Source organism: Bos mutus, chromosome 25, assembly GCF_027580195.1.
Source record: "Bos mutus isolate GX-2022 chromosome 25, NWIPB_WYAK_1.1, whole genome shotgun sequence".
Lineage (NCBI taxonomy): Eukaryota > Metazoa > Chordata > Mammalia > Artiodactyla > Bovidae > Bos > Bos mutus.
This window is the reverse complement of record NC_091641.1, coordinates 40,473,104-40,487,939: the sequence shown is the minus strand read 5'-3', so window position 1 is coordinate 40,487,939 and position 14,836 is coordinate 40,473,104. Positions and strand designations below refer to the sequence as shown.

The following is a 14,836-nucleotide window of genomic DNA, read 5'->3' as shown; positions in this document are numbered from 1 at the left end:
AGGAGAGCTTTACTCAGGGCACACCAGGGGCACGCAGCCCAGCAAGCCCCACCTCCACCGCTCCTCCCACGGCCCTGAGGCCGAGGCAGCTGCTAGCTGTCATCCCTGGGCTCTGGAGCCTCGGGTGGTCCCTGGGGTCTGGGGTACACAGCACCGCCCTCCACGATGGGCCACGCTCTCTCAGGGGGCTCCCTGCTGCAGTGCCTTACGGGTGATGGTGCAGCAGCAGCTCTGAATGACGCTCAGAGGCGGCCGGGCAGGCACAGGAGGCGGAAGCATTGCGGCCTGGGGGGACCTGGGGGAGCTGTGGGCCTTGCCCTCCCTGCCCTCTGCACCATCAGCCCCGCGGTGGAGCCATGGCCCGCTGAGGAGGGTGCCCAGCCCATCACGCTGCAGCATCACAGCTGGGAGAAGACCAGTGCGGCCTTGGAACCTGTAGGACGCGAGTTTGGTTGGCTCTGGGTCCCACCCACCCCACCCCCTCCGCACCAGACCGGCTGCCAGAGCCCCAGCCCACACACCTGCACAGCCACCAGCCTCGGTCGGAGGCTTCCAGCACATGCACGCATGCCCCTGTGGGCACGGACAGCTCATCAGCCCGGCTGCTCTCATAGGCGCGGACAGCACAGAACTGGGGCCCTGGGGGTAGACGCTGGGTGGTCACCATGGGGCTTCAGAGCTCTCTCTTAATACCAGAGACCCCTTCTAGAGCCCAGTGGGCTCTGGCTCGCTCTGGGGCCAAGCACACACTGCAGGGCCACCGTCGCCCCCGCCATCTCATGGCCTCCCTCCCCCGGCACGCGCTGGACGCTGCCCCGTGACGGCACGGGCGTGGGGAGGAGGGTCAGTCTCACCGCTTATCCCCAGGAGCTGTCCCCCATCCTGTCCCTGGTGTGGGGCCGCCTCTTCCAGGTAGGGAGCTGGAAACCACGCCGTCTGCTGGTCCTCGTTCGTCACCAGCCACCAGCCTATGCCCGAGAGGGGGATGGGCGGGGGGCTTCAGCTCCTGCAGCCCGCTGGGATCCCAGGGGCAGGAGGGTGTGTCCCTGCAACAGGCGCCAGCCCACCTGCGGGGCGTCAGCCCACCTGAGGGGTGTCGTAGCAGCACATCCAGGGCCTCCTGGGCCTGAGCGTGGAAGGGCTGGCCCCGCGTGTCCTGGGTGCTGAAGGTCTGCAGGCAGTGCAGGCTCTGGGCCTCCAGGGTGCGGACCGCAGGGCTGCCTGAGGGGCCTGGCGAGGGCTCTTGCGGGGTGGGCAGGATCACCAGGCTGGTGAGGGCCCAGGATGCAAGGGAGAGGTGTCAGGTGTCTCCCACAGGCCCATCAGGCCTCCAAGCCAACCCGCCTGTGGGCCCTTCCCCACCACGCCTCCCCCGTCCTCCGGGCAGGCACCTGCCAGGTGGCAGCATAGGCTCCAGGTCCAGAGGTTGTGGTGTGAAGAAGCCAGTGAGCTCCAGGCTGCGGGACACACGCTCCCCGGCCGCCAGCAGTGCCCTCAGGTAGGCCTCCAGCAGCTGCAGGCGGGCCAGGCCTCGGCCCGTGCGGCTTCGGTGCACCAGCCAGGGTGCATCAGCTGCGGGCAGGACGGGGCAGCTGTGGGAGCCCCGCCCGGGCTCCTCACGTCCCACTGCTGCCACCCCACCCTCCTGGATCCCTGCTGGCCCGACCTGGGAGCTTGGGGAGAACTCGATCAGATCTCCGCAGCAGGCCCGCCTCCACCGGGAAGGTCTCCTTGAGGGTTTTCTGAGAGCAAGAAGAGTCATCACTGGTCTCTGAAGGCCCACTAGTTTCCCCTGGGAGGGCAGGCAGGGGTCCCTTGGCTGAAAGCCCGAGTGGGCACGAGGGCAGGGCGTGGGTGGTCTCTCGTGGGTCAGGTTGCTAGGGGAAGTTGGGTGACCAGGTTCACTCACGTGGAGTCTCCTGAAGTCCTCCCAGCTTCTGCGTATGAAGCTGTCGCTGTCGTCCGACCAGCACACAGAGAAGGTGAACATCTGCTGGGGGAAGGTTGGGAGTGTCTTGGAGGCACTGGGCCAGGAGCTCCCTCACCTCCTCTAGGGCTGGCAGGGGTCCCACGGGCTCCTACCTGGAACCTCTCTGTCTGCACCAGAGCTGCCCCGCTCACACACACCGGGTGCCGGGCTCCCTCCATCCTGGTGACCTCCCCAGATCTCCGTGAGGGACTTCTGGGAGTCTGCTGGGCGTGACCCCAGGTCCCACTACCTCCCTGCCCATATAGGGAGGAGGGGAGGCCTTGGGCACCCAGAAGGCTGGAATTCCCCAGCAGCGCCCCAGTCCTGGCTGCACTCCCCTGCACTTGACGGGCCTTCCCCACTTCCTCGCCGTGCCCCTCACCTGGGTAGGCAGGGGCATGGGGCTCCCCAGGTAGGAGGGGAAGCAGTGACGGTGGAGGGGCTCCTGCCAGAGTGTGAGCGTGGGGGGAGGAGGGGAAGGCAGGGCCATTAGAGCACCAGCAGGCTGCCCCTCCTGGCTCGCCACGCCCTGCTGGTGCCCAGGCTGGGCAGAGCCGCCCAGTGGCCCGGTGTGCCCCTGGCTCTGTCCCTGAGCTGACTGCAGTCGTCACCAGGAAAATATTAAAGGCTCTAAGTGCTTTGTTTGGCTTAATCCTCACATTGGAGGAAAGGTCTCTTAATGTCCCCAAATGGCAGAGGAGGAAATTTGTGTTAATCAGATATTGTCAGGGTTTCTTCATCATCTGGGGAGAGGCAGACCTCACAGGCTCACCCCACAGGTCCCACTGTGGTGGAGGGGCTTGCGGCAGGATGAAGAGGGTTCATCTGTAGTCACTAGCATTGGGAATGGCGAGGTGGAATTGGGAATGACTAGGACTGTTCCAAGAATCACCTCTGAATTCATGATTTATCAGTGTGCTGCAGACAGAACCTCTGAGGTCAGGAGTGACCCTCCCCCAACTAGCTGGGGCGGTGAAGGGAAGGCCCTAGAATCCCCAGACAGACGCTGCGCCCAGCGGCCCATGTCTCAGGACCACCGCCTTACAGGGGAGACGAGAGCCCATCCAAACCTGGCGCATGGGGGTTCTTCCTTCCCCAGCCCACAGCTCTGAGAGCTGGGAGGGGCGGCCAGCCTGCGGCACTCTGATGGCCCTTCCCCTGCTCCCTCAATCACACTCTGGCCGGAGGGCCTCAGTCCCAGCCCCTCCACCCAAGCCCTGGAGGGAGGGAAGGGTCAGGAAGCCACCCAGGCCTGACAAAAGGCCTTTGTGCATCTGTCCTGCCAGAGGCACTCTCTGAAGCCTTCAAACCTCCCCTGGTCTTGGCCCAGGCAATGAACACCTGTGGACACAGGCCTAATTTTTACAAAGTGCCTTCAGTCCAGCTGTCATAATTCTTGCCAATCTCAGTGGGGGTCGCTGGCCTGGTAGGGTACAAAGTGGGATGGCTCCTGCTCCCTTGGAAGACAGAGATGTTGAAGAAGGGCTAGTCTGCTCACAGCCAGGGACCTAGAAGGATGCTGCGGCCCCTCCCTACACTGCTGACAGTCCCATGTTCCCCACCCCCAGCAACCGAGATCCTCTCAACACTCTCCACATCCCCTCCCTCACTTCTCACCTGGACCACTACAACAGCTCCATGCTCCCCCAACAAAGCCTGTGGTCCTCTCTTGCTGCCGTGAAATACACTCTCCAGAGGAATCTATGCAAAACCGAAATGGGATCAAACTTCCCAGCACCGTCCCAGGGTCCTGAGCATACATCCCCAGCTCCTGGGTCAGTTGATGGTATCCTCAGTGGGCCCCTGGCCACCTCAGGACCTCTGCCCACACCACCCTTCCCAGGTCCTGTCCCACACTGGCCTTTCTGCCCAAGCAGGAAGTCAAGCTCCTCCTCCCTCCTCCGTTGGCTCTGACTACTCTCCTCCGCTGATTTCTCATTCTTCAGGCCTCTCTGCCTAAGGGTCAACTCCTCAAGGAGGCCTCCTAGATTTAACACACCCTGTTCATAGCCTCCATCACAGCTTGTACCTAAACACTTATTAGTGTGACTCTTGTTTTTTCCATCTTGACCACTAGACCATGGGCTGAGGAGGTTAGGGAGGAACGAATCTTGCTCCTCGCCCTGTCCAGAGCCTAGAGCAGCGCTAAGGACAGATTAGGCACTACACAGGTTATTTGCAGAATCAATTAATGTACATATGGAATGAATGTACACAGGGAAGCAGTGGTATCCCTGAGGCCACGCCCCACCTGGGTTTAACCCCTCAGGTAGGCTGTGGGACTGAGCAGAGAGGAGGGGGGCTGCTCAGGGCTCCCCGGAGTCCAGAGACGCACCTCCTCCTCTGCACGCTCGACCCTCCCAGCCTAGGCGGGCACCCGTTGCCATGGCGCCGATCGCCTAGGCGGACTCCCCGAACCCGCAGCCGCACCGCCCTTTGTGCGCTCACAGCCCCGCCCCGCATTGCCCAGGCGCAAAGCACCCGGCCCCGGGCGCGCCCCCAGCGGAGGGCACAGAGCCAAGCCGCAGGCACGCGAGACGGTCGGAGCGGAGCGATGGGGGCGTCGCGGGCCGCAACACGGAGGTCCAAGAGGCCGCAGCCCGAAGCCGCGTCGCGCCCACGGCGCGTCGTCCACAACACGCTAATCTTCTACTGGAGGAAGCGGGAGCACTGCCACGGCCGACACAAGACCGGCTCGGGCCGTGGAAGGAGGCCCAGGGGCAAGGCTAGGACTCGGGGCTCGAGAACCGCGCGTACCGCGGCTCGGGCCTCCCGCGCGTCTCCAGCTCGCACTCCTGCATCTCCGGGGGCGCGGACCCTGGCTGCCAGCCCCGCCCCCACGCCGGGCCCCGCCCCCGGGCCCAGCTCCGCGCCCGCGGCGCGCGCGCCCGGCTCTTGCGGCCGCGCCCTGGCGGCGGCGCGCGCGCTGGCCTGGAGGCCGGCCTGGATGCCGGTGTGGAGGCCCCGCTGGCCCGGCAGGCACTGCGCGGGTGGCATGGCGGCGCCCGGCGAGCGCGGCCGCTTCGGCGCCGGGATCCTCTTCTCCTTCTTGCCCGGCGGCGCGCGCTCCGAGGTGACGGACGACCTAGTGACGGACGCGCGCGGCCGCGGCGCGGGGCGGAGAGAAGCCACTGCTTCGGCCCGGGCGCCATCCGCGGGGCCGGCGTCCGACCCTCCGGCCTCCGAGTTCTCCCCGCGGCGGCCCTGCCGGGCCTGCGTGGACTTCAAGTCGTGGATGCGCACGCAGCAGAAGGTGCAGGCGTAGGGGGGCCCCCACACCTTGTCCTCGGGCACCCGGGACAGGCTGCCCGCCCCCTCCCCGGGGGTCGGCGCTTCCTAACCGTGCCCCCAAGGTAGGCCCAGCCTTTCGGCTCTTGGCCATGTGTGGGCTGGATCGGCCCCAGGACTTCTGTCTCCGGTCAGTGGGTCTCCGGATGGGGCGAAAAAAAAAAACCAGGGAGCTTTGTAGGTTTCTGGTCGGGGAAAACCGAACTGACCCTTGGTCGGCCTCCTTCCACAGCGGGACAGCAAGTTTAGGGAGGATTGCCCTCAGGATCGCGAGGAACTGGGCCGCAACAGCTGGGCTGTCCTCCACACCCTGGCTGCCTACTACCCCGACCTGCCCACCCCAGAGCAGCAGCAGGATATGGCTCAGTTCATACATTTATTTTCCAAGTTTTACCCGTGTGAAGAATGTGCCGAAGACATAAGGAAAAGGTAAGTCGTGTCTGCAGGGTGTGCAGCCTGGGTCTGGGGCCCCTGGCAGATGTCATAAAGGGGAGCCTAGAGAAGTAGAGGCCGAGGTGGCAGCGGGTTGCCGAGAGCAGGGACCAACCAACAGCGTAGGGATTCTGGAGCCACTGCCTTTCTCCTCAAAGGCCAGGCCTGGGTCTGCTGCTGAGGGCTGCTGCTTTCTGCAGCCACAGAGCTCCCTCCCTGGGAGGGCTACTCTCATGAGATCCCTTGCTTAGCACTGATGAAGACTCTGGCAGGTTTCTAGGGACTCCACTGTTCCTAGCTTCTGGAGCAGGACCTTCAGTTTCAAGGCCTTGGGACCTCACTGCTTTTGCTTCCAAGAGCCGCCTTTTTGGGGAGCTCAAGAACTGTTGTTCAGCAGCCATAAGCATTTCTGGGCTGGCTGTGGGGGAAAGGGTAGCCCTTGCTGTTTGGAGCCTGGGCATTTATACGAGGTCTCTTGCTGAGGTGGTGTGGCAGGGCCACAGGTGCAAAGAAGCAGACCTGGTTTTCAGGTAGGCCTTTATTCCAGCCCCGCCCCTCCACACACTGCCTGGGGCCAGGGATGCTGGGGTGAGGCCTCCTGATTGTTACGAGATTGTAAAGCGCGATTGTAAAGCGCGGAGACCTCGTGTCTTAATGTCTTGCCCGGGGCTCTTGTCAGGGTTTGCCACGCGCGCCCTAGGTAGGTGTTGGAGCAGGCCTTAGAGTCCACTGGGACTTGAGGCTGGAGGGTCAGCCCCCTTCTGGGAATTCCTCAGAGCATGAGGGCACCCCTGGATCTAGGCCCCAGCTCTCCTCTCTGGATTGGGCAGGCCAGGAGATGGTGGGGCGGGCACGCCGGGAGCACCGCCTGCCCCCTCCTGCACGTGCTCCCCTTCACGCAGGATATACAGGGACCAGCCAGACACACGCACTCGTGTGAGCTTCACCCAGTGGCTCTGCCGTCTGCACAACGAGGTGAACCGCAAGCTGGGCAAGCCGGACTTCGACTGCTCACTGGTGGATGAGCGCTGGCGCGATGGCTGGAAAGATGGCTCCTGTGACTAGCCAGTGGCCAGAGCCTGGGGAGGCCCGGCCAGAGGGGGCGGGGCTCATTAAAGTGCCGTCACACACAGAGCCTGTGGTGTCTCCGTTGGGTGCTCCCCAGACCCTGCCCTGGGAACCCTCTCCCTCTGCAGTTCGGGGGAGACGTGGAGGAGCCCGATAGCAGGCACCCCGGTGGTGGCCTCCTCACCGCGGGCCCGCGAGGCTGCCGACGGGAGGCAGGGGCAGCCCAGGACATCCCTTCCCTTCAGGATTTGGCCTCCTGCTCACCCACCCCGCTGCCTGCTTCTCCACACAGGAAGCCCACAGGCCTGGCTGGGCACCACCGTCTCGCCCCTCAGGCCTGGCCAGTGTCTCCCCACCTTGTAGTGAGGGACAGCGCAGGATGTAGCCCCGGAGGCTGTGCGCTGTTTGCACGTCAGGAAAGAGGCTTATGGGTCGAACTCTGCTGCTCGTCTCCGGTCTGGCCTCTGGCCTTACAGGTTCCATGGAACTCGAGACCAAAATAAAATGCTGGAGAAATGACCAAAGCCCTGGCCTCAGCGTGTTTTGTGCTGGGACTTGCAACAGCGGACAGGCCTGCTGCTTCCTTATCTGGGTTCTGGCTCCCCAGGAGAAGGGGGCCTTTCCAAGGCCAGAGTGGGCTAGGATATACAGGAACAGGAGGCTGAGTTGCTGGAGCTGAGGGAGAATGGATCAGAGGAGGGGAGGTTGAATGAAAGGTCCTCAAGGCCCCAGTAAGGGTGTGGTTCTAACACCCAGCTCTGACCAAACAATGCATCGTGGAGGATCTGGAGCCGAGGGATGGCAAGGTGTGACTTCAGCTGGAATGTGGCAGAGGTGGCTGAGAGTAGGGAGGAAGGACACCTACTCCGCAGCAGCTGAGAGGGAAGCTCACCCTAGGGTGGGTGGCAAGCATCACTGGATACATTCTGAAGGTGGAGTCCAAGGTGACTACAGGCTTCTGGCCCAAGCCATTGGAAGGAGGGAGCTGCCCAGTGTGTCAGTGAGATGCAGAAGGCTATCAGTGGAACAGGTTTGGGGGTGACCTAGACCCAGCTTTAGGGCCTTCCCAGATCCTCTCAACCACACCCATTCCCAGGGCTTGGCTCCCAGCTGGAATGCCCCAGCAACACTGTGCCCCAGCCCTGTGGTCATAAAGCATAAAGCTCTGGTCACCTCTCCTTAGCGTGTCTCAGCCCCTTCCTGGGCAAGAGCCAGCCTTTAGCAGTCAGTCTCTCCTTGGCATCTTCACCACACTGGCCCCACGGGGGTGCTGGCTTCCACAGGGGCTGCCGGGAGGGGCCAGGTGACATGAAATAGGGGTAACCAGTGGAGAAGTCACCATTCTTTGGTACACCAGATGGACGCCCCCAGCATAGGGGAACCTGCGTGCTGGGAGCCAGCAGGGCTGTGGTCAGCACACACCTTCCATGTTGGCTCTCCCCTCTTCCCTGCCTCACTTCCCTTCTTCCCTAATTCTGGCTTCCTCAAAGTTTCACCTCCCAATAAAACTCTAACTTTGCAGCAGACTGATTTCCAGGCTAAGACAAGAAGGACTCAAGTTCAAGGGAAAGTCCTGGCTCAGGCTGTGAGCATGGAGACCAAGGGAGTGAGCACAGAGCAGGGAGAAGATCCCCAGGACCAGACACGGGGACTCCTAAGCTCAAAGGTCACAGGAAGAACAAGAGGAAGAGACAAGAAAGGGCCCATGAAGTAGGAGGAACAGGAGGAGAGGGTGACGTCAGAGTGTCCCCAGGAGGATGGGAAAAGGATGGCAGTGCCTGAATTGCCCCTGGGACTAAAAGGAGAAGTGACAGCTGGAGGGAAGTGGGTTCAGGAGTGGAAGGAAGTAGCAGGTTTAGGCACCGAGGTAACCAATCAAGTAAAGGGGGAAACGAATGATGGGTGAGACGGAACCATTGCTGACAGGTGAGAGGTATGGGACTGGATGCACAAAGCATTGAGTCAACCAGGCCACACCTTTACTCAATGTCCTGGATAGAAACTGGCGTCATCTGTCCTGGCATGGTAGTGACCTGGGTTTCAATCCTGGCTCTTCACTTTGTGTGATCAAGGAACTAAACCAGTTTGTTTTGGTTTTTTTTTTAAAACTCGGTCACGTTGTGTAGCTTACGCAATCTTACTAGTTCCCGGACCAGGGATCAAACCCCGCCCTGGCAGCGAAAGTGCCGAGTCCTAACCACTGGACTGCCAGGGAACTCCCGGACTGGCTATTTACCATCTGAAGAAAGAGGGGGTAAAAGAGTCCCCCCCTCCACAGAGGGTGGTGGAACGCCAGGCACTGTCAATGCTCAAGGAATGTGGACTTTCTTCAAATGTCCTAGACAGAAACAAGCGTCACCTGGGCCCCTGCCCAGCTCCCTGGAAGGACAATGAAGGAAGGGACCCTGTCCAACCCCAAGCTGGGTGATCTCTGGAAGAAACCCAGCAGGTGTGCAAGGGAGCCAGGCACCCGCTCTGCCAAACTCCCCATCTCCGATGCTTCGCCCCAAACTGTCTGCCAAAAGTCAGTTGGGGAGACCCAGGAGTGTGGAGGGGGCTCAATGGGCACCCTCTGCAGGACCACATCCAGCCACAGGATAAGAGCAGAGACGCCCCACCTCCCACCCAGCTGGCCTCTGGGCTCTGCCTGCCTGGGCAGTGCCCTGAGGGCAGAAGTGCCCCATGCTGTTAGGGAGGCTGGAATCTTCTGAAGGAGAAGGGGGACTCATGGAAGCTGGGTTCTCTTTCCCTGAGGGCTGGGGAGAGACACTGGAACCCTGGGTTTGTTACCTCCTTATATACTCAGCAAAGGGCCCTGTTCAGAGGAGCAGCGTCACGACGGTCAGTCCATCCGTGTGGCTACCGCAAAGGCTGAGCCCAGTGTCTGCGGGCCCTGCTGATTCCGGACTATTTTTGGGGTGGGGGCACTCGGCCCCTTGACCTTGCCTCCTGGTGGGGACTGGCGGGTGGAGTGGTATCCTGGCGGGTGGGGTGGTCCTGCGGTGCCAACCGGGGGTGGAAAGTGGGCGGGGCGGAGGGAGGTGAGGGCTCCAGCCCTGCGCCCGCGGACCAGGGTCGGGGCGCGGGCTCGGTGCCGCCCCGCGCGTCCCCGCCGCAGCGGGCGCGCGCTCCCGAAAGGCGGCGGCGGCGGCAGCACTGGCCGCACCGGCAGCATCAGCACTCGCAGCATCCCCGGGCGGCCTCGGGCGGGGCCGGCCCGACGGACAGGCGGACAGAGGGCCCCGGGGGCGCGCGGCCCGCCCAGGCTGGCCATGGAGGGAGGCTCGTTCGGCGCGGGACGCGCGGGGGCAGCCCTGGACCCTGTGAGCTTCGCGCGGCGGCCCCAGACCCTACTGCGTGTGGCATCCTGGGTGAGTGGCCGGCCCCAGCCCCTCCCCGATACCCCCTCCCACCTCGCCTCGCCTCCCGCATCCCGATCACCTGCGCCTCGCCCCTGCCCTTCGCCCCTTCCCCATCCACGCCGGCCCTTCCCCCGCCGGCCCCAGGTTAGGGTGACGTCACCGGGCTGGGTGCGCCCACCTGCCGGCGGGGGAGGGGCCGGTGGCGACAGCCGGGGACCTTGAGGGGTCACCACCCGCCGCACCCACCTCCCAGTTCTTCCTTAGGTCTAACTCAGTGCCCTTCCTCAGCCCTCGCTCCGTTTTTCCTGTGTTCACGCTTGGAAACGGGCACAGGGGTGGGGACGGGATTCGCGGAGGGCTTGGGCGCTCAGCCTCAGCACTAGGAGAGGCTACCGGAACCGAGAGAATCTGGCCGAGCCTCCCCCTTGCTTCTCCTGCGCGCACATCCTCCCGGCTCCTTCGAAGGGAACTGGCCCTTCCCAGGCCCCCCATTTGCAACCGTGAGTTGGGGGTGGGGGTGCTTCGGGATTCCTCTGCGTGGGGCAGCTGGAAGGGGCTCTGCACTGGGAGGGCTTCCTGGAGGTGGGGTGGGAGGGGCAGATTTGGTGCAGCCTAGCCTACTGGAGCAACCCTAGGCCCAGTGGCCTGCTCCTCCTTCCCATCCATCCAGGCAGGAGACACGGAAGGTGGAATGCCAAGTTCTGGGTTGTGCCCACCTGCTGGCAGCTGGTGCTGGCATCTACTCACGTGTCTTCCAGGAGGGTGGTGCTCAGGGTGGGGCAGGGGCCCTGGGGGTGGAGTGACTCTGGCTAGACCAGATAGTAGGGACCCTATGTTCTGGTTCCAGCTCTGACTCAACTGGTGGACCAGTGGGGGGTACATGTCAGTATCTTGCACTTTGGTTTCCCTCTTAGTCTCTAGGAGCTGGGGCAGGAAAGGAGAAAAATGAAGTTGAAACTGGAGGTCTTTTCTTGTTTTAGAAACAGATGGCTGCCCAGGGCTCCAAGAGCAGCATCTGGTTTAAAAGGACTGTGGCTACAGTCCATGGGGTTACAAAGAGTCAGACATGACTGAGGGACTAACACTTAACACCACCTCCCTTGCCTTCCAGCCACAGGGCACTGAGGTCTGACTGAACCCCAGAACTTATGGATGGTATTGATGATTAATCCCAGACTGGAGTGCCCACAAAGTGCAGGATGCTGGGTGGGCATTATTTCTAACCCAACCGCCCCATGAGTCGTGCCTGCTACATTTGGCATGCTGGGAAACAAGACTGCACAGCTGGGGCATGCTGAAGGCGGGGTGCACTCAGGTCCTGGCTGACAGCTCTGTGCAGCTGTCCCTCTGCTGTGCGCCCCATGCCCCCTCTCTCCCCACTCCACATCTACTCTCCCAACCCTGCTGACTCAAGCCTGGGGGTCACAGATCCTGTCCCCACGCTCTGGAGTGGGCCATGGGAGACACTTCGGGCTCCACAAGGTACAGAGGACACAGCTCGAATGCCAGCCCTGGCTCTTACCAACCATGTGACCCCTGGACAAGTCACTTCACCTGCTGGAGCCCCGAGCTCCCTATCTACAAAGCAGATAAGAACCATGGCACCTTCGCGGTTGTTTCGAAGAATTCCATGCGCTAATAAGGCATGTAGCCATTTTAAGTACAGTGCACAGTAGATCCTCACTAAAGGCTGTGTCTATAGTTGCTACACCTGAGGTAGGTATTAAGGGAGGGGTCCCTGAGGACACCGCCCCCCGCCCCCGAGAGATGGATCCTGGGCTTCAGGGGCACGTGGGCGCTCACGGTGGGCTAGGAGACCTAAGGGGTACCGCAGGGCCCTGAGCGCCTCCCGCCGCCGCCCGCAGGTGTTCTCCATCGCCGTCTTCGGGCCCATAGTCAACGAGGGCTACGTGAACGCCGACAGCGGCCCAGAGCTACGCTGCGTCTTCAACGGCAACGCGGGCGCCTGCCGCTTCGGAGTCGCGCTCGGCCTCGGGGCCTTCCTAGCCTGCTCCTGCTTCCTGCTGCTCGACGTGCGCTTCCAGCAGATCAGCAGCGTCCGCGACCGGCGGCGCGCTGTGCTGCTCGACCTAGGCTTCTCAGGTGGGCGGGGCCCTGGCCGCGGAGCTTCCGGGTGGGCGGGGGTTGGGCGGGGCCAGGGGCGCGGTTCTCATCGAGTGGGCAGGGACAGGCCCGGGGGCGGGGTCTCCTTCCTGTTTGGGCCCGGCGCCTGCATGGAGCGCCCCCCGATCTGCCCGTCCGCCGTCCCGCAGGCCTCTGGTCCTTCCTGTGGTTCGTGGGCTTTTGTTTCCTCACCAACCAGTGGCAGCGCACGGCGCCCGGGCCGGGCACAGCGCAGGCGGGGGACGCGGCGCGCGCCGTCATCACCTTCAGCTTCTTCTCCATCCTCAGCTGGGTGAGTGCTGCCGGCTGGCGGCGGGGCTGGGGCTCGGGCAAGGTCCGACAGGGTCAGCCCTGGCTGACCCCGGACTCCCCCTCAGGTGGCGCTTACCGTGAAGGCCCTGCAGCGGTTCCGTCTGGGCACCGACATGTCGCTCTTTGCCACCGAGCAGCTGGGTGCTGGGGCGGGCCAGACCTACCCGGGCTACCCGGTGGGCAGCGGTGTGGAAGGCACGGATACCTACCAGAGCCCGCCCTTCACCGAGACCCTGGACACCAGTCCCAAAGGGTACCAGGTCCCTGCCTACTAGAGGCCAGCAGGCCCAGACGAGGCGCAAAGGCTGCCCCACCCATGCAGGGTCCAAGGCCTCCTGGGGCCTCCCTCAGGTCCTCCCGGCCCAGCAGCAGGGAGTGGATGCTGTGGGTCATCTGGGGCCAAGAGAAGGTGGCCTCCAGGGTGCCTGGGCTGTGCCCCACAAGTTCCTCTGGTCCCTTTAGTCCCCAACTCAGGGCCAGAGGTCCTGAGGAGGGAACATCATGGCCCTGGGCACGTGTCCTCCAGCCTCAAATGGACCAGCCTGGCAGGGAGCCATTCCCCTCGTGAGCCAGCTAGGGCTCACCTGCCCACTCCGGGGTCAGAGGTCCAGCTGCCCTCCATAGCCGGGTGCGGGGGCTGCCCTGGACTCGGGGTGCCTAGGGGAAGGGACACTGCCCTCACCCCGTGGCCCGGCAAGCGTGGCCAGTTCCCCACCCCCTGTCCCGGTGGATAGTGGTGGTCCTCCCTCTGCCCTGGTGTCTCACCCTGCGGGGCCCCCTGTTCTCCCTGGAGCTGCCCCCGTTTCCTCTCACAGGCGCACTAGAGTAGCCCGGCCCTGTGGATGTTGTGATTGTGGTCAAGTCTAAAGGTTTCATCTTGTAGTTCCCCACAAGCAGCCCCTCTGTCTGTGGCCCCAGCTCCAGCCCTTACCTGCCTCGGCCCAGGCCCCTGCTGGGGTGCGGGCAGCTCTGGCCAGGAAAGCACAACATGGCTATAGGTCTGAGCATCAGCCCTCTCGCAGCCTTTCAGTAAGACCTTGCCCCAGGGAGGCTCCAGACACTGGGTGCCTGCAGGACACGCCCCCCACAAGGAGAGGTCTCGAGGCTCCACCTGCCCGCCATGCCCTGGAGACGGCCATTCCCTGCAAACCCCTTTACATAGGCCTCCTCGACTAGTCCAGCTCCCCACACTGCACCCCACTTTAAGGCCCAGCCCGAGGTGGGGGGGGGTCCCTCTGCATAGCTGAGTACTCATGCATTGCTCGAAGCTGGCTTTTCACATTAAGTCAATACCAAATGCGGTTGCCACATTCATTCTTACAGATGCCTCTCTCAGGAGTTGCAGTTGAGTGACAACCCTGTACATTGTAGCATAGACCAATTATTTGTGGATATTTAAGTGAACATGTTTACAATTTTTGTATATATGGATCTCTCCTTCCCTCTTCTGAAAGAACAATCCGTGATTGTGTATTTTCAGTGTCCCATGTTCCAACTGCAACTTCTTTACAATAAAGACGGTAAATGAGTTTACTGTGACCTTTCCACTCCTACCCCTCCAGTACCGGAGACTGGGACCCAAGGAGCACCAGGGCCCAGAATCCAGAAGTGGGCCGGGAGGTAAAGACCAGGCTGATGCCCCTGTTCTGGAGAGTGCTAGGGAAAACCGTTGCGATTTCTCCAGATGTCCCCTTCTTACCGCCTCCTGTTCCTGAGACCCCTGCCCTGTGTACCATGCAGTGTCCAGAGCCACGTTCCATGGCCAGCTCCCCTTCGGAGACATCCCCAGCTTGGTCTTGTTGACTTTTGAATTCGTCTTTTGGGAGTTTTATTTCAGTTACTTTTTCATTTCTTGCTGGTTAACAACCTTCTAGTTGACCTTCAAGGAAGCAGGCAGGACCTAGGGCTGGGGTTCTGGCTTGGCCATGTTCAAGCTTGGTCTCAACTTGTACCCTTCCAGAGGAGAAGAGCAGTTCCCATGGTCAAAGGTGCAGTTCAGTTCAGTTGCTCAGTTGTGTCCGACGCTTTGAGACCCCATGGACTGCAACACACCAGGCCTCCCTGTCCAACTCCAACATGAGCTTACTCAAACTCATGTCCATCGAGTCGGTGATGCCATCCAACCATCTCATCCTCTGTCATCCCCTTCTCCTCCCGCCTTCAGTCTTTCCCAGCATCAGGGTCTTTTCCAGTCAGTCAGTTCTTCTCATCAGGTGGGCGAGTATTGGAATTTCAGCTTCAGCATCAGTCCTTCCAATGAATATTCAGAACTGATTTTCTT

The 14,836-nt window shown here is 62.2% G+C and overlaps 3 protein-coding genes across 3 annotated transcripts; 2 read left to right on the top strand and 1 right to left on the bottom strand.

Moving 5' to 3' along the window:
- Window positions 1–13: 13 nt before the first annotated feature.
- On the bottom strand, window positions 14–4,361 carry NOXO1 (NADPH oxidase organizer 1). The gene is made up of 10 exons (XM_070362590.1): window positions 3,587–4,361; window positions 2,083–2,223; window positions 1,910–1,993; window positions 1,667–1,742; window positions 1,392–1,572; window positions 1,087–1,268; window positions 855–968; window positions 522–639; window positions 210–433; window positions 14–138 (listed from the first exon to the last, which is right to left on the bottom strand). Exons 2-10 carry the CDS (start codon window positions 2,146–2,148, stop codon window positions 14–16), a joined length of 1,170 nt encoding a protein of 389 aa, XP_070218691.1. The 5' UTR covers window positions 2,149–2,223; window positions 3,587–4,361.
- A 137-nt stretch (window positions 4,362–4,498) lies between these two features.
- Window positions 4,499–6,824, top strand: GFER (growth factor, augmenter of liver regeneration). The gene is made up of 3 exons (XM_005886807.3): window positions 4,499–5,222; window positions 5,490–5,686; window positions 6,592–6,824. The coding sequence occupies exons 1-3, from the start codon at window positions 4,524–4,526 to the stop codon at window positions 6,752–6,754; spliced, it is 1,059 nt and encodes a 352-aa protein (XP_005886869.2). The 5' UTR covers window positions 4,499–4,523; the 3' UTR covers window positions 6,755–6,824.
- Window positions 6,825–9,844: 3,020 nt separating this feature from the next.
- On the top strand, window positions 9,845–13,976 carry SYNGR3 (synaptogyrin 3). The gene is made up of 4 exons (XM_070362181.1): window positions 9,845–10,128; window positions 11,985–12,222; window positions 12,393–12,535; window positions 12,621–13,976. The coding sequence occupies exons 1-4, from the start codon at window positions 10,030–10,032 to the stop codon at window positions 12,828–12,830; spliced, it is 690 nt and encodes a 229-aa protein (XP_070218282.1). The 5' UTR covers window positions 9,845–10,029; the 3' UTR covers window positions 12,831–13,976.
- Window positions 13,977–14,836: the final 860 nt, after the last annotated feature.